Raw genomic sequence first — 22,295 nt, forward strand, 5'->3', positions numbered from 1 at the left:
TTTATGTATATCATTGAGGAAATAGAATATGAATAGAAATTTATTTTACCCTTTAAATATTACAAACTTTAAATATTTCATATACATATCTTTACCAATTAAACGAAATCTATATATATATTTCTGAACTTATTTTTTTATTATATTTCTGATCTCTATAATAAAGTATAATTGCCGTCATGCTGTTGCCAACCCCTTCGGATAGCAAATAGTGATAGCTTACGTGATTTCATGGATAAGTCAAGTTTAGCCAGGCTACGAGTGCGCTTTTATTTGAATTAATTTATCGCAGCGCTCTATATTTTCAACGTTAAATGCAATAATGACTGTCTCTGGCGTCTTTTGTACAGTTTGATTAATCACTTCTTGTTTCCTGTCTGAAATTATGTGACTATGCATTTTGTGCCTGCGAAACTATAAAATACCCTCGCTGAACTTTCTCATTTCACCTGACGTACAAAACTATTACGTACAGTCTGTGTTGTACACTCCTAGCAATAAGTCACCAGATACTTGCCATACATTTCTAAACAGGGTGTTTATTAAGACAGAGAAACCTTAAAGAAATAGTGTTATTTATATTTTTTCTTAGCACTCTCCTTCCTTTGTAACTAGATGTATTTTGCAATGAAAATGAACTTTTATAGCAACTCGGTTAATCGGTACTTTGCGTGCAAAAATCCATTTAATCTTTTCTATAGACTATTACGAACAACGAATTTCTCTATTTCTATTCTCTTTCGCTCTAAAATATTTAACTGTTCCTTCGTTTTATTTCTCTCTGTATTATACACGTCCAAAGTCCATTAACATATTGCATTATACTCTCTACAGTTCATCTGAACAAACAGAAAGGTAAGAAAACGAGTTTCCGCGACGGTGTTCGTGTCTCCGTGAGAAGAACATCGTGGCAGAGATCGTCGTCGTGTTTATCAGGTTGACATTTCGAAATGTCGCGCGGTTTATCAGGTGTTCCCCGGTGGAAGCTTAAGGTTGAGTCGCACGCACGCGTGATCGCCACCATGGGAACGGTCGCGCGCGTGCATCGAATCAACGACGTCATTTTTACATAATAAGGCATCGCGTGGTCGAGTTCGGGGCTGTAATCATCGTTGCTGCTGCTGCTGCTGCTGCTGCTGCTCTGTCTATTGACACTTTGACGTGGATATTTCAAGTGCAGCTGCAACGATCGCTGCCAATTGAGAACGAATCAACGTTTCGTTAGGGTGCATCGAATTCGAGCTGGGGTTCCAATGAGTTTTTAAAGGCATATTAATATATTATTTGAAAAATCAATTTTACATGAAAGTAGATCACGAACAGATTCATTTATAAAATATACGCAATAACGAACGTTGTTTGATTATTTGTATGAGTTTCGTTTGTAAGGGAATTTAGTAGACGAATTAGGTCTTGATTTTTGTTCTATTTCATAGGAAATAGATTCGAGTTTGAAGAAGTTTGTTTGAGGAGGTTGTTACCGATGGAATCTTTTAATTATGCTTATCGCGGTATCGGTAGACTTTCATGCAAACGAAATATTAAAAGGCAGAACTTAAACAGGCTGCGTGGTTACCTCGCATCGTAATTATTTCAATTATGTGTAATCAAAAGTATATCAATTTTAGAGGTTCAGTTATTTATTTGCACAAAATTACTCGTCAGGTTAAACGCGTAGTTACAATGCTGGTACCTGTATTTAGGTATACGAATATCCATTTAAAATTGATTAACGCTTAATTGATTTTCAACTTGTGCAGAATTTCAATATTTTGCTCAAAATTCATCAGAAGTAACATCACCAACAATTTTTGTGCCATTTATGTTCATCGAATAGATTTACTTCCCAAGATTCCAATTATTTTCGTAATTCCTGGGGCCAGTCTCTATTTGTCTGAGGACACCTCGTATATTCGGTTCATTGGCGCGCGAATTAAGAGGGAAGCGGAGATTAATAATTTTCGTTGGGGCAAATCTCTGTTACGCAAGATGAAAAATCTGCCGTATAACTTTCGATCGTACCAAAATACAGTAATTCGAACTCGAAATTAATTCCAATCCATTACTTGTATATTTACATATACAGTAACCTTTAATAATTCTCGATATCAGATAAAAATAAGAAACATAAAAATAATAATAATAAAACAAGACCAAAAACTACCATTTCTCGTCAATCACAAATAATCATCAAGTATTATATATTCTTTATAAATCTGAGACCTTTCTCCAAATCTGACATTATAAATTTTACAGGATTTTCAGATTTTTTACCAAAATTAAACAGCGTAGAAACGACATGACGTTACTCGGGCCAGGTTTAAACATCTCTCACACTCTCCTCTGATTTCCAACCACGTAACACGTCGCGATCAACTTATTCACTGAAACTATTTCAAGTTTCGAAGCGATCAGGCAAAACCCAGTGCACCAGCCGCTACTACGCTCCTGAATGCACCGTAACGATCTCACATAGAAACGACAGGGCGACCAGTTTGTACTCCTTCCGCTTTTCTGTCGGATTTCGCCGTCGACGAATTGATTCGGGAACTTTCGTCGGAAATGAGCTCTCGTAAAAACAAACTATGTGTATCGTGGACACGCTCCTCGTATGTCTGCTTCGTTCTACAGATTCCTGGTAATTTTTGTTCGATTTCCTGCGATACGGAGATTGCTGGAGAATATCCAGAACCTCGTTGAAAAGCATAGTTTATAGGAATAACTCGTGAGACTATTCTGAGATCGTAAAAAGAAGAGTAGCGAGTTGAAGGTACAGAAATTTGTAAATCGATGAAGTGCTCCTGAAGCAGTCTGACAAGTGTAGGTCTGGCCTTCTTCTTGTTTCTTTTTTCTCAGGTTTCTCAGTTTAGTTCTTGGAAAAATATGTGGCTCGGTAAATAAGTTTCTGGAAGATGGATAACTGGAACAGTGTTTTTGAGGATAGTGGAAGTTTTGGAAAACTTTCTTTGGATTGCAGATATATTTTTCTAATAAGACATACAACGAAAATGTGGGAAAAAGTGTTTACAAATAAAGAGCACGAAAATTACAATGTTTATGTAATGTACACCTGACATCAGGAATCTTAAGATAATTGTATCTAATATTCATAATCTAAGAGTAATATTTTATTGAATAATGGGAAATTTTGAGTTATGTCACTGTTGCACTGGACGAGGTAAAATACGAGGTAATTGCCTCGTGGAACTTTCATCGTAATCCTCGACAGCGTGGCGCTTCAAGAAGCTGCTTCAGCCCAGGATAGCAATTAAATTCCAAGTCTAGAGACTCGATAGACGCTGAGCAACCGATAACCACGCGCGTGCCTCTAATGAGGAATCTTTGGTCCGTGTTGCACCTACCAGCCGCAGCATCGTTTATCGTTTCTTATATGTGTACGTTCTTCAAGTCCATGTACACTCTCGGCCATAATTTTAAGATATTTTTTGGTTTCATATAAGACGTGGTAATTCGTTTAAATTCATCAGGCAAGTGATTAACAGTTCATAATTTTGCATACGTTGAAGGTAAGCACGCAATCTGTAAAAACTATTTATAACATTGTCAAGAAGAAAGGTGACGAATACGAATTAAAAATTGTATGTGTCACGAATGTTGTGTTATGAATTAGATGCAAAACTCAGAGAATTATAATTTGGAATTACGATAAAATATTCAATAGCACAAGTGTCGAGATTTGTTAGAACAACGACCGAGAGACGTTACACGCAAAGATGTGATTTTTTTTATCAATTTTAAGATTTTATATCTAATTTTGATCTGTTCTTGCACAAGTTTCGAATCAGATAATAGTTGTAATAGGTTTTAATAGGTTACCAATCATTTCTAAAGTTAACATCGCTTTCTGCTAGTATCCTAATACTTATGAACAAGAGTGTATCTCACTTCGCCTATCTTTCTCCCTTTGTCTGACTTTCGTTCGCTTGTTATTACTAGACGTTAATCTCGCCGGCACGGCATGCCGCGTAATTCAAGAAGCTTGCCCTCGTTACAGTAGCATTTTAGCCTCCCTGCTCGATAATAGAAACGTTCGCCGAGGGTTGTTAGCTACGTGACGCCATGTCAATTCTGGAACTGATGTCTTACACGCGGAGGGATGAGTCGGCACGTGTAACCTCTCAGATTCGTGTCGCTGGGTCGCCTGATTTGGGAATTGTGAACGAATTTGGAAATCTAATTATGATGTAATATTGTTACACATTCAAGAGAGGAATCTAATTGCGATAAAGTATTTTCATACATTTATTCGTATCTTATCGTGTTTGAGATTACTTAATACATAGAATATAGGAATAGTATGTAGAAATTATAAGATATTTATTGTAAACGTATATGATCGCACCGAATATCAACGTCTATAAATTAATGGATAATCGACTGTTTAAATACCTTTGCGATCTGTGCGTAATATACTTTTGTGCTTGCAATTTCTATGCATACACATATTTTCAAATCTGTTTCAAACACGATAGTATTAATGAAATTTCAAAATGTGGAAGTGTAACAAACATGCATAATGTCACGGAATATACTAATTCATAAAAGATTCGAATACTTCCATGAAACTGTGTATAATGTAGAACACCGTTTATACGAACTCCACATATCTCAACGAAATTTTAGTTAATGCCCGATTAACTGAACTTTTGTTGGTTGAATTCATTTATCTGAACCTGAGCTTCTATTATACGAACGAAAAATACCAGGTAGTGGGGATAATTAGTGAGTTGCTATTCTACGAACTCCAATTATATAAACTGTTTGTCTCCCGATAAGTTCGGATAAATAGAGGTTCTGCTATACCCAAAAATTATTATTTCAAATAAATTTCACCCGGGTCTGTGCCAGAGTTAGCAAAATGTGATTGCTCGAGCAAAAGTCGTCGAAAAGAAGGAATCTCGGAGTAGCATAAGGACGAATTCAAAGCTCTCAACCCTAAGATCGTCTTCTATGACCTCGTCGGGCCTCCTTCCAATATCCACGATCTGCCAAACGCAGAATCTCTCTCTCCTGCGCTTTTTCCACCCTCAACCCCTCGACGACTCCGCTTCTGCTTCATGTCCCTCCTTTATTTCCCTCCTTTCGTTTCCCTTTTCCTTATTTTACCAGCGTCTACCGAGGCAGCTCCGGCTAAACGACTACTGCATCGATTTTAACCTTGGCTTTGCGGATATATTTTGGCCCCGTTCTTTTGTGTCGGGGCAAGAATGCCAGGCCACCGTGTCTTCATGAAGAAATAGCTTCTCTTTTGCCGCCAGTCTAGACAATGGACCGGCAGAGCGACACGGAACAGGAAGTTAGCCAGACTTTACCAACTAACCCCCTGTAATAGTCTCTGAGCGGATGGAAAATGGATATGAAGTGGGCGATTATTATTTGGGTGTTTCGTTTCACAGAGTTTGGCAAAGTGTTTGTTTGTTCACTCATATTTAGGCGTTTTACATTTCAAGGCCACTTTGGTATTCTTTTTATAAATCTTTCAGTAATTCATTAACTTTTCCTTCTCGTGTGATTATTGTTAGACTGCGGATTTTTATGTAAATTCATATTTTCATGGATACAGTTGAAAGAGTAGGAGTTAAGCAAAACTTCGGATATTTTATTGTATAACGTTAACGATGGAAAATTTCATTTTACACATATCAGAAGAATTAATTTTTTAATCTAAAATACTCTTTTATTATTTTTACCGAATACCATCTCCAACATCTCGATATTTCTCTAACCATTCACATTACGAATTCCTGTGAAATAATAGCTTTTATTCACATTAAGAGGGATTATTACGCCTATATAGATACTGATAATTTGGAAAGTTGAGAGAGAGAAAGAGAAAGAGAGAAGTCCCTAAATCATGGCTTTCTTCACGTACGTGAACTAACGAGGCGATCTCCACGAATCGGAAATGCTTTAATTAATAGTTGGTCCGCGCTTTCAGATTCTATATCACCGGATTACGAACCAAGGTGGGTCGATCACGGTACCTAGATATTATAAGACGATAACATACGAGGCGAAAGCAACCTCGGACCAACGAGAGATCGAGCCTATCGACGATCTCTATCGACTCTTAATGGTACCGATTAACGAGTGCCGATGTCAAAAGCACACTCACCTCGTTAACGCCCACGCATTTCCGTTAATTAATTCCGCACAGATCGTGTATCCTCGTAAATACACCCAGAGCCCAGTGTCGTTTCACGTTCAGATGGTGAATTTATGAATGCGGAAAATGGGAATCGTTGGTCTACTTCCAACCAGATGAAACGGTGAATGAGTTTTCGAACCAGGATATACAGAGTAGACTACAGCGAAATACAGGAGCAAAATTTTGTTGCGATATTCATGACTTGTAATGGTGAGGGAAAGTTGCCTGTTATAGTAGTAATTTAAGCTGTTAAAATCTGAATTCGATCAATAAATTTGCTGAGGTGCGGCAAACTAAAGAATTATTTTTATCGCTTTTAGCAGTTTCTCATGATTTCTGTAATTCACGTTTTATTTTCCTGTTTTATATTTTTCTTACTATATAACAATATTTGTCACAGACTCGTAACACGGATTTATAAGGAACGAAAGTAATGTCAATAACGATCATTATGTCACTAGAATTATTATTCGCACGATATGATTGCTAACATAATTTCATACATCCGAATTAAAAACATCAGCAAACAAATCAAAAAGGATTATCTAAATTCATTTGAATTGTTGAATATTTCACATGCATTTCGCAACGATTAGCTGTGTTTTATGATACAGTCGATCAAGCAGGGACACCATTTCTGAGATTGGACAAGTCGATCGCGCCTATACGATCTGTACTCTGCGATTAATTTTCGCACTAAGGTTATCCAATCACAGGTTACCACCGCACGGTCAAATAAATCAACGGTATCGATCGTCATTGACACCGTTGCGGAATCGAACGCGTTATGTATATCTGTGTCGAAATCAAGGAACGCTTGACTTCGCTTTTCGTCGAGTGGAACGTGATTAGCTAGATCGAAGATGAATGCCTTGGTATTAGTACACGTGGCAGGTGTATCCGATTATAATGCTCTATGTATAGGATCGGACGAATGCTCGACGAATTGCCATATCACACTGATTCTATACATATAGCGAATGAGTGTAGCGATTCGAACGTCGATTAAATACTATCGTATCGGAGCAGCTGAAGAATATGGAAGGTATACAATAGATTGTTGGCTGTTGTTGACACAAACAGGAGAAAATTGAGTCGGTGAGGTTCAAGTGCAAAGACAAATTTCCAAACACCTTTTTAGAAGTATTTGAAGCGTCAAGATTTATCGTATCTTGAGATTAATCACACTTTCTGTAGATGTCCTAATACTTATGAATGGGAACGTATGGCGTTGCACGAAAAGTAATCGAATGGTCGCAGCGTCAACAATTTGAACCGTGACGTAGTGCATCGTTAGTGTCCCGAGTATTGTTGTGGGCTCAGGATGTTCACGTTACGAGGGCGGGGAACAGATAAATTGCTCGTTGAAACAAAACGATCTTGTCGACTCTGTCAGGGCTGCTGCGTGGGTGGGAGGCTGGAATCATGGATTGGCGCTTTTCAGCGCGTCAGATCGCTCCTCAAAAGGACACGAATACCACTGTAACCATTTCGTTCGAACATCCGCGAATCGTGTTCCTATTTTTTACGATCACTTGCAATTCACTACGAAACTACTCGTTCGCAATTCCGAGATTCTTTAACCTGTTTTTCAATGGGTACAATAATCCACGCTCCGATGGATTTTTATATTTTCGTTGAAGAGAATACAACATTTTTATAGAACGTTTAAGCAGCAATCTAATTATACTTTTTATAATTGATCGGTATCTCGATAAAATACATAGTTCTTCAAATGCAAAATATTTTACTTCGCAAAGTATTCGCAAAAATGCAAGTATTTTACATATAATTCTATGGATTTTATTAAGTTTTCAGTTTATCCAATCAAGATGTATTTTTAAAGCATCAAATATACATATCTTTCGATTTAAAAGAAGAGTCTTCTAAGTCTTCCTCATAAAATCACATACATCCACAAATTTCTTAAATTCAGAATATATAAATTTCTTTTTACGGCCTTTAAATGGAAACCACGACGTTCAATGATCCAATATCCTCGAAAAAGCGTACAACGTAATTCCACGAGAAATAGAAACTAAATATTTTTAATTCGCCCAACCATAAGTATCATCCTTTCAAGGTCGCGAAAGCAAACCACTCAATGTCCCATAATCTTTAAAAATCTTTGAATTATTTCTAGATTTAAGCATTAGATTCAGCTAGAATCAAGCATACGATAATCACTCATTATTTACATTATAGTACTACGCCAGAATAATTTACTTATAATTTTCAATGAAAATTGATTGTAAAATTCTTACAAATAAAAAAAACCTTTGGATTATGATAATTTGCTGTAAATCGGTCAGCACGATCGACTCTCAACTGTCGTGAATACGATCTGTTCAGCGATAATGATCGATCGCGTGGGTGACGGAACGAGTCTGCCTGGTTTTCGGTTAGAAAATGCAAGAAGTCAACCGTTGACTAAATTTTACACGGGAAGAAGATGCGTGTTAACGTTTCTCGCACACGAACGACCGTCGAACCGCACGACTCTCTTGAAATGGTGATGTTTCAGTTTCTCACGTCATTGTAACATCGCAGGTCGTGAAAAAAGAGTACACACGTGCATTAATTATTCCGACGCTCGTTTATGACGTAGGGAATTATGTTCTGGGAGTTGCGAGTATTCTCCTGGATCCTGTCGATGCTTTTTGCTCTGTGATTTTAGACGTGGAACAGCCTTTTTTTTTTATTTACGGTTAGAAGGAAGCTTTTGTCATATTTGGGAGATAATAAAGATAATGGATCCGTAATAAGCCTAATTTTGAAAATAATTTGCTGTATGTATAGTAATTTCCTGGTATTTTTATCCATAAAAGATTTTGGTATCTCTATGTTCAAATATAGTAGATAATTTATTAAGAAACCTAATTTTTTAAATAATTCAATGCAAGTATAATAATAATATTCTTGTGTTTCTTGCATAGAAAATTATATTCGTTTCCATGGGAGGAATTTCTCTTGGATGAGATTTTAACGAATTAAGATTTAAGATTAGAATTTTCGATTAAACTCTTTAATTATTAAATTAATTTAAATTGAAGATTAAGATTTTCGAGACAATTATTTGTTAAAATTATATAGTGTAACCATTAATAAATCTTTCGAAATGGAGACTTTATACTTGTGTAAAATGATACAATACTTTTTATAGTATAATATAATATAATATTGTAGAACGTGAAAATCCTGTTGTAGAAAAAAACTAAAAATATTGGATCGATGTGCAACTAATTTTCGTATATTTCGTTTTTCTCTTTTTTTTAAATCCTTTCGCTACGAAGGACGCGCATTCACGTCACGATAAAACAGACGCTTGTTTATGAAGGGCGCGCATATGCTGTACACTCTAAACAGCAAGTAAACACGCGCTGTTACACGCCGGAAAGTCAGCGGAAAAACGCGGAACCAAGCTGGCTTCTCGTGTAAATCGCAAAATATAAATGCAGTTGTAAAACGTACAAATTTTACCTCACCGGAACAATGGAATTATCATACTTCCATGAGCAAAACGCGAACAAGCAAATTGAAGAAGAAAAAAATTAAGAATTATTTCCCATTTGATATTATTTATTTAATCTTTTTATATTTCTTCTTGTTGATTCACTGTTTAAATGGTTCATTGTTAATAGTTGAATATTTCTGTGATTTCCAATTTTCATATATTCGAATTTATTTCAAACTTTATCAATATGATCATGCTAATCGAGTCTCATAACAGCGATAACAAAATTTCAAAATATTTGTATAATACTCGTAATATGCGAGTGTTCGAATACTTTTAATAAGCTTGTGTATGTATGATATAGTTGTATTAGCGTACAAAACTTTAACCGGCGCAGTTTAAAGAAATCGTAAGTTGACTGAAAAAGAATTCGAAATGAAATGTTGCGTTAACGCAACGTTATCTCCTAATATCTTAAGCACATTACCACGCATAAAACAGCCATAAACGGAGAATTCTTTGGTGAAAATCATCTCGACTCGAGATTCTGGGAACGCGGTGCTCGCAAACGAATCGTCTGCGGTTCACAATGCCTTGAAAGAGAGTTGGAGAGGAGCCGATAAACGATTGGCCGCTCGTAATAACTCCTTTAACGAGCCGATAATGCCTCAAGATGAAAAAAATGAATGTTCGTTTGCCGTGCTGGAATATAAGCAACGAACGAGAAGGAAAAGGAAAGAGGGTGCAAAACGAGTAGCACGTTTCTGTAGTCTGGTAATCGAATGATATATCCTACCATTCATGCTAGGAAAGCGTTCGTAGAGAACAGAAGCGCAAGAGTCCACGGGGAAATGGGCCAGAGCTTAATTCCTTTCCCATTGGAATTTATGTGCTGCGCGGAAACAACGCGTTCGAGACAGACGAAAGGTGTAGTAGAGCGTGTTTCAAAAAGTTGTGTCTTTCTCATCAACTAATTGACTTTATTTAATTCTATGATTATAACCCAGACAACATTTTTGTCCATAGACTTCTTTCATTATCTCCATCTTTAGTATCATATTTTACGTATAATCATATTTATGATCCACTAAGAAAAAGCAGTTTTCACGATTATTTATAACTTGAAAAATATGCATTTCTCTCGTCTGTTCCGATTACTAAACTTAAATTTGGCTCACTGTTATCTAACACCTTATAAAAAGACACGAAAAGGCGGTGGTCGTTGAAGATCAGATGCGTTGAAGCACGCGCGTTCGAGTGGACGTTCAGTGGAGCAGCTTGATACGACATCGAGCCTGTTCTTTCTCTTTTTCCACCATTTTTTTTCCTCTACAAGCAAGATCTAAGCCATGGACCGTGGAAAAGTGATGGTTTGCTGGTGTTCCCGCGAGGAATTTTTCTTTGGAAAATGGAAGGGGATCGAAATCAAAGGAGCGCCGGTCCGTGTGAATTCAAGTGCGCGTCTTGGGGGATCTTGAAGGTCTGTGTACGCGTCCGCTCGGTTTCAACGCGGTGAAAGAAAGAAAGCGTGGAGGAAAAAACGTGCCCTGCAGCACGCTCGACTTCCGCTCATCGCCGATTAACGATCCTCGATTAGAATTTACTGACTCGTGAAATGGAACGTTATTACTTTTATACCTCCTTCTTTTCGCACGTTTTGCGCTATCTACGCGCTGTCTTTGTCTTCTGGCCGTTGTTTGATATAAGTAGCGATAAAGTTGAAATAACTGTGTGAATTATTCAATCTTTGTTGAACTTATGAATATGACTCTGTCTTGAAGCAATTATCAAGGGAAAGTATGATCTTAAAATTCAAAAATACAATATTAAAGTCAAACTATACTAGAGACTTCTTAAAGTTCTAACATGTAACAATTCTAATCAAAATATAAATAACATTCTTTTCCGAAAAAGCAAGAACACTGTAACATTTCTGGCTATCGATCTCTCGTGACTATCGGAAAGCGAATCGCATAAAATAGATAATTCAACATCGATTTCCCTCGATTTTTCGCATGAAACAGTGATTCGAACCTTCGTTTCTTCTTCTTTTATCTTACACTCGTGTGCGCCGCATCGATAAAGCTAATTTTATTTTCCGCGGTGTTTCCTCGCCGCAAAATTCGATGGTTGTTACGCGAAGAAAGAAAAGTAGAAAGATTCGAACTCCCTTTTTTTTTCTCTCTATCCGTTCCTTCCACCCTCCAGACTTTCTTTTCCCCGGCAGTTTCGCAGCCTCTCTTCATTCCCGTGGCGCGTAAATTCTAATGGGAAACGAATTAAGTCCTTTTTCCTCCCCTAACCAGGGAACGAGTCACTCTCGAGATCCGTCTCTCGAACCCGTCGAGTTTCCATTTTGTTCGCTGAAAAAACGACCGCCCTTGCCGCCATTCTACACAGTTTAAGGAACGAGAAAGACGAGAATGGAAGAATTGGCGATGAAGAGAGAGAATGAGACGACGCAATCATGTTCACGTGTGCACCCGTTGATGTATACATAAAACGTATGCGGAAACCACGCATAAACCACTTATCAATACGTCAATCATAAACAGCGCATTGAAGTTATACATACTGTTGCTTTTACACAAGTTTTCAAACGGACAACTAAAATTTATTATTTGTTATTAATTTCTCACTAATTTGTACATTTCGCTAATGTTCATATACCGTTGCTAAAAACCAGTTAGTGTTCCAATTCTTACAAGCAAAATTCTTTTTCGCAAAATACACTTTGTATCTTCTATGAAGATATCTTTTCCCTTGCCTTCGGAGATAAAAAATCGAATCAAGTTTTTGTGTTTTTCAAAAACCTTTGCCTGATTTATTCATTTTTCCAATGTGGAGTGTCTCATAAATTGTTTTATAGACCATTGCAATAACACGATATTTCAATTACCTTTCGAAATTTCCAATTCTGTGGGAATTAATCTCAAACAACGCACAACCGAAAGACGTCCTCTGGATCGAGCCAAGAACTGAAAAATCCAACGTGTTTTCCATAGAAACGCGCGTAAACTCCGAGTGACCGAGGCGCAAAGTCCTCTCGACTTCTTTTTCCGATTCGACTTGCCGGCGTTAGAGGAGAAAAATCTTTAAAAATGAAAGGGCGTACTGCCGTCCGTTGCATGGCCATAGAGAAAGAGGGGCAGAAGTGTCGAAAGAGAGAGAGAGAGAGAGAGAATGCAGGGCTGTGATGGACGAAAGGATTTTAATTGGAAGCCAGAGGAGGGCAACGATGGTGGTAGCGTTGCCTGGCCAAAGCTCGAGATAGGGTGAGGTGAACCGTGAGGGGAGGGTGCTGGAGGAAGGTTAGAGAGATGGAAGGGATAGTAGAGGCCGCTATGGTGGTTCTTTACCCTCGTTCTTCGCTCCCTTTATCCTCGACTACGTACATTTTCGCGCGCGCGTTCACCGCCTTGAACACGCTGTAATATACGTGTCTCTGTCTCTATATATATTCGTGTTCATGAGTATTGGGACACTTAGGAAGAGTTAAGTAAGCTTCAAATGTTATTAGGAAATTATTGTAACATTTAAGAATTATTATCTCATTTGAAACTTGAATAATATTAGGATCTTATTAAAGACTTTAAGAATGATTATCTTATACGAAATCTTAATATGAAGAATCCACGTATTCAATATTGTAATAACAATTATACTAGTAAAATATATAGTATAAAATAATGAGAAATAATACTTATCATTTTCTTGTGGAATCAAGAGTTAGAGTAAATCGGTCAAAGAAGATGGTATTAGACAGCTTAAATAAACGATTGTGATTGAAATATACGAGGATTATGTGAGAATACACGGGTGGCCGATAATTTATGGGCCGGCTGACACCACGACATTTAGTTGTATAATAATATCGCGAACACGGTTGATCGGTTAGTATTCCAAAGTTCTCGTGAAAATTTGCCGGCAGCGCAACGCGCGCTGGCTACTATATCAATTTGCCGTAATTGAATTGCGTTTCGATGAAATATACCAGAGCCGACTAAAGTGGCGCTATCGAGAGCCGCTCGTTCGATTGAAACGGTCACAAAAGGAGAATCATTTTTTACCATCGAAATCGGCCCAACCTACTATGGCCACCAAAACCGAGCTTTGTCGTGCTGAATTATCTAAACATCGAATACCATATGAATCATGATCTAAAGGATTTTTTTGCGCCGAATGGGATGTAAATTTTTACTATAAAATACATAAATTAAATTTCTTAAAAGACAACAGACAATGCACAGAAATATATAGCATATTGTTTTGTAAAATATATAGACGTTTCAATGTATGTATAAAGTATTGTAGCTCTTGCATCCATAAATTAAATCTTGTTATAATAAAAAAACAGCTTACAATGCAGACAGGTACACAATATATTTTCCATAAGATATATATTGTAGTATATGTATAAAATGTCGTAGTTCTCAAGATCATAAATTAAATTTTTCATATTAAAAACCAGCAGACGATGCAAATAGGTCTACAATGTATATATCTTTTAATAAAATATATGGGTATTCTGCTATATAAAATTTTGAATGAGCAAAGATCTATGGCTAAATTAAAAACAATTTTTATATGTTACGGGTACGTGCGTTAAGTGGTTAAATAAATTATCGTCTCATCGCTTTGAACACCGTATCGAACCACCATGACTAACAACTATAAATAGGACTTTGTAATTTCTATTATCTTCCATAACTATCTACGACTATTTTATTCTTCTAGTAAAAAGAGAATATATTATTTTAAATTATGTATTATATGTTAAAGCTATTTTTTTCATATTTCGAGTCACGTCGAAGGAAGGGTATATATTTGAAAATGAACCTTCGAATAACGTGAATAACCTGGCCTGTAAATTTTCGAAGCAACCGATCAAAGTCGATCAAAGTTTCCAACTTCGACACCGAAACTTTCCAGAAAGAGAGAAGGGAAGGTGGTGGTGTCTGTAAAAAGACAAGATCGACGTGTCCCGACTGAAAACGTACATCCGGAAGGGCTTCTGACGCAGGATGTGAATTATATCCTGCCTCGTGCCGAGATAATTATATTCTGGTGGATCCAGACAGGCATGAACGCAGACCCTCTATGAAAATATTATCGAAAGAATATTTCTGGTCCTTTTATCAGCCAATACGACGCATGTCAGGCCACTTTTAAAGTGAGTTCGATTTCTAGTATCTAGGATCTGTTTCATTTATCACGAGATTATCTTAATTAACAAATACACATCCACTCTTTCATCTTCCATTATCCACGAAAAAAGAGACAAAGAGCTAAAAAGCCACGGAAAATGCTCTCAATTACATATCATATCACAATTTATAATTGTCACCTTTCATTTTTTGAATAACCTTACTCTAAAAAAAAATAAGGACAAAAAATAAATCGTAGTATATAATACGCAATTGCGAGTTGCATTCGGTATGCTGTTGGTCCATGATCTCGATCCTATTACACGAATTCGTTTCGGGATCGCGATTCCCATGGTACACGGGAACCCAGACTTACGCGTACACACATTTTTTCCCCCATGGCGTACTCGTTTTAGTATTAATTCGTTCCGGTTCGAAAGCTAATCCAGACACGAGGCTAACCCTTGTCCATTTTCCTCCGTTCCACTCCCCAAAATACATCGATTTCGGTCTGGTGATACGTGACCAGGGATCCCAATCGTTTGCTCACTTCTCCCCATCGTACCAACGGTAAACGTTACGCTACCATCTTCCTCCATGTCGCGTTTTACTTCTGAACGATTTAACACTGGCCACGATTTCCTACAAAAATTAATTCCACGCTCTGTAGAGTTTATTCGGAAATTTTATCACGAACGCCCACTCTCGTGATTTTTTTTTTAACCAATAGGGTATACATCGACGAAGGTTTACAATTCCTCTCCCTCTGTTGTACTTTTCGATTTTTGTCGAAGGGTAAATTGGAGCGAAACGTCCACGATTACAGACAATTTCTCGGTCGATGTTGGTAAAGCAGTACGTGTTTCGGGAAAGATTAATTCGATCCTGTAAGCGAGCATATTTTTCAGAATTTGTCCAGATTAAGATTCGAGCAAATCCTGACATTCTTTTGCAGTTGGAGAATTTATGATAACGAGCATTAAGAATTAACGAGCGAAGTCAACCAGCAAGTCGATCAAGCTCATTAATAACGAAACATAAAACAAAAGCCAGAGACATTTGTTATTTGGTCAGACAAATTCGAACATTTAGAAAGCCATAGGAACATCTCCACTTTCCCAAGCCGCAATTACCATAAATCAAACCAGTAATCCCAAGCGTCTCGCCTAACCTACAACACGCATAAACCTATTTCTACACGCGACAGCTAATCGTAAGTGCTAACAAGAAAGCAACAGAGAAATCACGACGCTCTTTTTTTCGTTTGCTCTTGATTCCGATCGAAGACGCATGCCACGCGGAACGAACGTAAGCGAAAAAGGAAGAAAAGATTCTTCAGGTATATCTTTGGCGGAGGCTCCCTTCTCTAATAAATTCCATTAGACATGGGCTCTTGCTCGCCCCATATTATGTTACGCGTTTCGACGTGCATTTTCAATGGGCGCACATCCATTACGCGGCCCGGTGCGACAACAACCGTCCTTGCCCCGCTCATTCAACAAAATCCTTTTTTCTCGGGACCACTGGGTCCTCTTTTCCTTTCTAACGTTTTCATCGTCGCGTTTACGGGACCCATGGCGCTGAATCTTTGAAGAAAGAGGACCTAGTAGGTTCAAGCAACCGAGTACAATTCGATTCACCAATAGGACTCAGCTTCTCCCGCAACATGTTTGTCCTGTATTTGTAGTAGCAATGAACTCAAGTAGGTTCAACGATGGATCAACTACGCTCCAAGCTTCTATGTAGTAATTCACAGAAACATTCGGACGTTTACAATAGAAACTTTGTACGAATTATTACGCGTATTATACGAAACTTTCTCAAGTTTCACTAGCGTTGTAATGGTACGCGACTGCCGTGATTATATCGAGAAAATTTAAAATTCATTTAAAAATGTATATAAATACAAGATACTTGTTTCAAACACACATTTAGCAAAAAATTAGTACAAGTATAGTCTGGAAACAAATTGCCTATGTCGCACCATGATCTATAAATTATGGAAATTAAGAAGTTAAGAAATAAGGAAGAAATATATACACTTCTAGATTCTTCAAAGTAAACTCTTGAAACTTTTGAGACTTACTTGCTGAGTCTTTGTAGGGCTGAGCCCATGGCACTGAATCTGGGAAAAGAGAGGACTTGGTAGGTTCAAGTAACCGAGCATAATTCGATTCACCAATAGGACCCAGATTCTTCGGCAACGTGCTCGGTCTGTATAGCACGAGACTCATCCTGGATTACGGGATAGTGAGGTAGCCTTGGTCGACCTGGCGCTGATTCTTTATGTAGTTGCTGTCCTCGTCGTTGCTCTTTTCGTCCTTTTGACGCGACCCGATCGGCAGAGAAGAAAGGATCGACCGTGTAACGACCGACACAATGACTACTCCCGCCGATCTATTAGGAAGAATAACGACGTGCTGCGAAGAGTCTTCTGCTTCGATGGCTTCTTGCTATTCTTCTTTGCCTCCTGATGCCTGGACGCAAAGTTACTTATGCTGTTATGTCAATGGTGGCTTGTAGATTTTGGAAGTGGATCGAGAGGTATTATGATGATTCTGTTGAGTTGACGAATACGGTGTGATTAATGCTACTGGTGTTCCCTTTGTTGTGGGATAGGTTGAAGCTGTTCGAATCTTTCCTAATGATATTAAAAATAATAGTTACATGCGTCTTTTAAGAATTTTCAGAAGCCCGGAAATTGTCAAATTTCTTCTATTTCTATTATTCTTTGATAAAGCTTCAATACTGTTCGGATTAGAAAATTAACTCGTAGTACATGACATTATATGTGAGAAAATATTGTCATTACTAACATTTATATTATACGGAAATTTCTCACGACGATATATATATATATATATATTTCAAGTGCATTTTACACTTGGAACTTTCATAGGAAATAGATCATTTATTATTAGAAATTATTATTAAAATAGTATTTGAAACTATAAAAATATACTACATATAAATACTATATAACTACGTAAATATACTACAGAAGTACAAGAAAACTACACGGAAGATATTTAACAGTTCCGATTTTTACGATTCTATTTCAATTTCTTGATTTATATCGTACGCATTAAGGACGAAATACCGAATACGAAGGTTGAAACTGTTTAATTCGATCTTTATACATTTTATCGGAATATTAATACACCAACGATACTATTAAAGTTTACTGGGTTAAGATATACAACAATTAATATGACACTAAACGTTACTAATATGACAGTAATTGACACAAAATGATACTTGACAGATCTTAAAATTTACTCGTGCATACTGTATTTGTATCTAAATATATTTTGTACAAAATATAATATTCGCCATTCGGAAGAAAAAGAAAGAAATTGTTGGCCATTGTACCGTAACAAATAAACATATAGAGAATATAATTAAACAATTCTATGTAAGTTCATAAAATTCATTCGTAAACGCGGCAGATAATTCGAGATGAAGCAAGTTTATTTATCGACGCAAAGAGGTTTCCGCAGTGAAACGGAAGAGAACGAAAAAAATTGTAGTCGTATAGAGGTTTTCGAGTTATTCAAGCTTCTATTGTACGTAATATTAGATTACTTGTGGAAGAGACCATTGGTTCTCATTCTTTCATTTTCCTCGACGTTAGCTTGATGTCATTGCAATTTACATGTCCGAGGCTTCTTTGGTGAACCGATGCATGCTGCTGGTAACATAAAATGGCGGGTCGCCCCTCGGGGGAAAATGTCGAAACTGAGAAAGTTCGCTAGTAAAAGGGTCGAGTGCTCTTAGTTGAAGGCGATGGGGCGAAGGGGTGAGGTAGTGCAAACAGAGCACGAATCGAAATTCCCTCACAAATCGTTGGGGATAAAGAAAAAGTGAGAGACGAGCGATTAGTTGCAGATTGGGAAAGTCTTTGTCATTTTACAGAGTGAAGGTCTTTTTCCACTCCATTTTTAGCATAAGATAAGGTAACTACGATTCGACGAACTAGCACTTATTGCTGTCAATATTCTGCAGTTAATTGTACGATAGACTTAAATCATTTCAACATTCATTCTCCTTATTCGCCGGTTTCGATGGTGTCTTCAATAGAAACTGTTTCAACCTGAAGAAGCGAACCTTGTTTGCCAAATGTCGGAACATGGTGTAAACTAGGTACAACGTATTAAAAGCATGATCGAAACTCGAAGAAGCACGCGTGTCACCTAATCATCGCAAAAGTTTAAAATCCGACATTCTCTCGTCTTTTTCATATCTTTTTTCTTGTGCTTCTTCTTTGGTACCTTCTTGCTCATACCCTTCGAGAAGAGCACCCAGTTCTTTATTCGTTCAGGTTTCTCTCTGCTTCCTGTTGCGTACCAGTCGATCAAATGTCAGAAGGACGTTCTTTACAGGCGTAAAAAAGGGCTCGAAAGGATCCAGTTCATTGGCTAATAGAGAACGTAAAAAGAACGCAGCTCGAGTTTCTTCGACGGTCACCCTATCCGGGGAGCTCTGGTCTGTTAGGCGTTTTAGATTGTGCTCGATACAATGAAAGAGAAAGAGAGAGGGAGGAAGGGTGAGAGAGAGGGGGGGGGAGAGAAGGGGGTGCTTCGAATCTGACCGGGCTTATAATCGACTTAAAGAACCCAGAGACTGCTCCACTTTCCGAGTATCGACTTCGAGGAAATCTAAAAATGAGTTGCGACCCTCTCTATTCGGCTTGCTCGAGAAACTAAATTTATGGAACCGTTGCTCTCGGTACGGGATAACATTCTACATAATGGAATTTCGATTCTTTTTTCCTGAAACTCTTTGAGATGAATGTAGATTTAACGTAGCCTTGTATTCGAAACGCGTCTTTCCAGTCATTTCTGACGCAATTGCATGAATAAGTTGATATAATAATATGATATTATAACAAGCTGAACTGCGGATCTTTGTAGAAATTCATGTTTTCATGAAACGATTAAGGTAATTTGTTTTCTTTTTAAGTATTATAAGCACTTTCTTTCGGATACTTTATACATTTTTATACGAATCTTTAAATCTCTAAACGATTACTGATTTCATATTGAGCTACTTTTTTGTAGTTTCATCAAATTCAAAACTTCCTGTGCTCCTTCACCTCTGTAAAATCAGACTTACCAATAATTTTCAAAGCCTGTAGCAGAATCGATTTTACACCAAACATTTCGTTCGAACAAGCCACGAATCTGGTATATTGCTTCCTGAAGACCATCGATTGACGCGCGAAAAACGGATTGTTATAGAAATTCTAACAAAGACTTCCGATACATCAGCGACAAAAAAGAAAGGAACGACAACACATCTTCCGTTATTGGTGTGTGCTTTTTGGAAAAGTGAAGAGGAAAAGAGAAAAAAGAGAGAGAGAAGGGGTGACATTGTTATACCTGGCACAGAGCACTATGACAAAGCTGTGAAACTGCCTTCGAAAAATTTTCATTTCGCATCGTTGCGCAGAGGAGAGAGAGTTTTGCAATTCTGGGTCACTCCCCCTAGTCGTTGTAATCCCTGTAGCGGCGGCGAAAGCCTGGCTGTGTGAAACGTGCCTAATCGCGAGATCGGCTCAACCCTTTCGCCTCGATGAAAACCGCCTGGTCACCTGCCCAGGATTACGCTTAGACATTGTTCGAGTACCTGGAAGAAGACTCGGCCCAGTAATCTAAACCACAACGTTATTTTTAAGCGGAATCGAATTGTCCTTTGAACGTGTTTTAATAGCAGTTGTAATAGCGGTTGCGTGGTATATATTGTTTGGAAAATTCAAAACAAAATTTTTGATATACGGTATAGATATTATTATTTAATAAAACGCTAATTTTATTAGAATACAAAAGAGATCTAGGCATGCGGTAAAATTATTTAAAACTAAAATAAGAAAGAATCCGAAGGTTAGGCAATAAAACACAAAGCTAACATGAAAACAAATCTAAAGCTCCAAAGATAAAAAAGATCTTCTAAAATTTCTGAAATATTTCAGTTATCGAGATATTCACGGGCATAATTAACAAGTATCCCTTCTCGTTTGTTATAGGGTGTTTGTTGGACAATTCGGCGCCACGGGGCCCGCCCGATGTGCCACCCCGTAACCCTACAATGAGCCGCGTCAACGGAAGATTGCCAGGAAGTCACGCAGCCAGCGATCACGAGCGTGATCCCGACCTTCAGCCGTCCTGCCTCGTACGCACCTCATCAGGCGGCTTCTACAGTATACCAAGTGAGTATTAAGGGTTGCTCAAGGCATTGATTTACGTTCTCAAAGCGAAAAAGAGGCCACGACAAAGACGTGGCAAAGGGGTTTCACTTCCTCGAAACACAAAGTTGTTTACGTATCTCCGCTTGATCAGCTCGATAACTGTTTGAGCTTGTTAAGAAACTGCTGGATGAAATAAGTCAGAGCCGTTCTTTCGATGACGACACGAAAATTATAGTAGATCTGTTGCTAATGTTTCGTACTTGACAAGTTTTGATACACTAAATATTCTATCAGAATTCTTTGTGTCTTTGGTAAATATAAACTATGATTTAAATCGACATTGAATATCGTTTGGGTAAAATTTTATGTATAAAACGTTTTATAAATATTACTCGAATATATGCTTTTGTTTAAACTATTTGATCGAGAGTTTCGAAGATTTCCTAAAAATATTCAAACGTCTTTTTGTGGATTCGAAGTGGTGGATTCTTGGTAATGTTTGCATCGGATCTCTAAATAATCGATCTGTAGATAAACAGAGGCGAACTTTACACCGATCGACATTTTTCCAGGATCTCGAGAGTTTCCCCAGGATGATATCGGTTAAAAGTGTTTGAGAAACAAATATCTAGAGAGTAAGATTGACTGCCTAAGAGACAGTAGATAAGGATTCTGTTTGAGATACGTAGCTTTCGACTTTGCGCCAAGTAAACTCTTATAGCTTTTGCGTTTTTCTGTTTAAACATAGATAGATTCTAACACTGCATTATACATAGCCATAAAGGTATACCTTCTTCAAACGTTATAAAGTTACTTAAGGATTTTTCAATCTTCTCTATTTAACGAGAATTTCATTTTCTATTTAACAAAAGGACGATTTCCGAGGATACAAAAACTAGCCCTAAACTGACACGAAGACTGTCCCTAAATTCATATTTTCGTCTAATTCGCGTATATAAAAATCCAACGATCAAAAATCTGATAAAAAATAAATTTTTGATCGTTAAGACGACACACCATATGTTATCAACAGCAGTAAATGCGTTTGAAATTGAGAACTGATTCAAACTTTGAGATGATCTTAGAAGAGTAGCGATGATTCGAAAGATTCTTTAAAAGTTTAAGAAAACATCGGTGATTTAAAATTGATTATATAGACTTCAGTCGGTTATCACAGTGACTTGTGAAGTTTACTGAACGAAAGTAAAAGGGAAAAGATTCTTGGAAGAAAAGTGTTTGGAGGAGGTGTGTCCACCGATAACACGGACAATGTTTCATCGAGGGCCGTAATAAGAAGGCTTAGCCAAGGAGAGGGGGAAGTGACTGACGTTTCTGACG

The 22,295-nt window shown here is 37.5% G+C and overlaps 1 protein-coding gene across 5 annotated transcripts in view; it reads left to right on the plus strand.

Annotated features, from left to right (window-relative positions):
• LOC126863389 (teneurin-m) overlaps positions 1 to 22,295 on the plus strand; it is a 651,332-nt gene that overhangs the window by 595,037 nt on the left and 34,000 nt on the right. For all 5 annotated transcript variants that reach the window (XM_050613487.1, XM_050613488.1, XM_050613491.1 and 2 more), the window contains one exon: positions 20,796 to 20,978. In XM_050613487.1, coding sequence (XP_050469444.1) covers positions 20,796 to 20,978 — 183 coding nt within the window. The remainder of the gene's footprint in view (positions 1 to 20,795; positions 20,979 to 22,295) is intronic.

The sequence above is a fragment of the Bombus huntii genome, chromosome 3 (genome assembly GCF_024542735.1).
Source record: "Bombus huntii isolate Logan2020A chromosome 3, iyBomHunt1.1, whole genome shotgun sequence".
NCBI lineage: Eukaryota > Metazoa > Arthropoda > Insecta > Hymenoptera > Apidae > Bombus > Bombus huntii.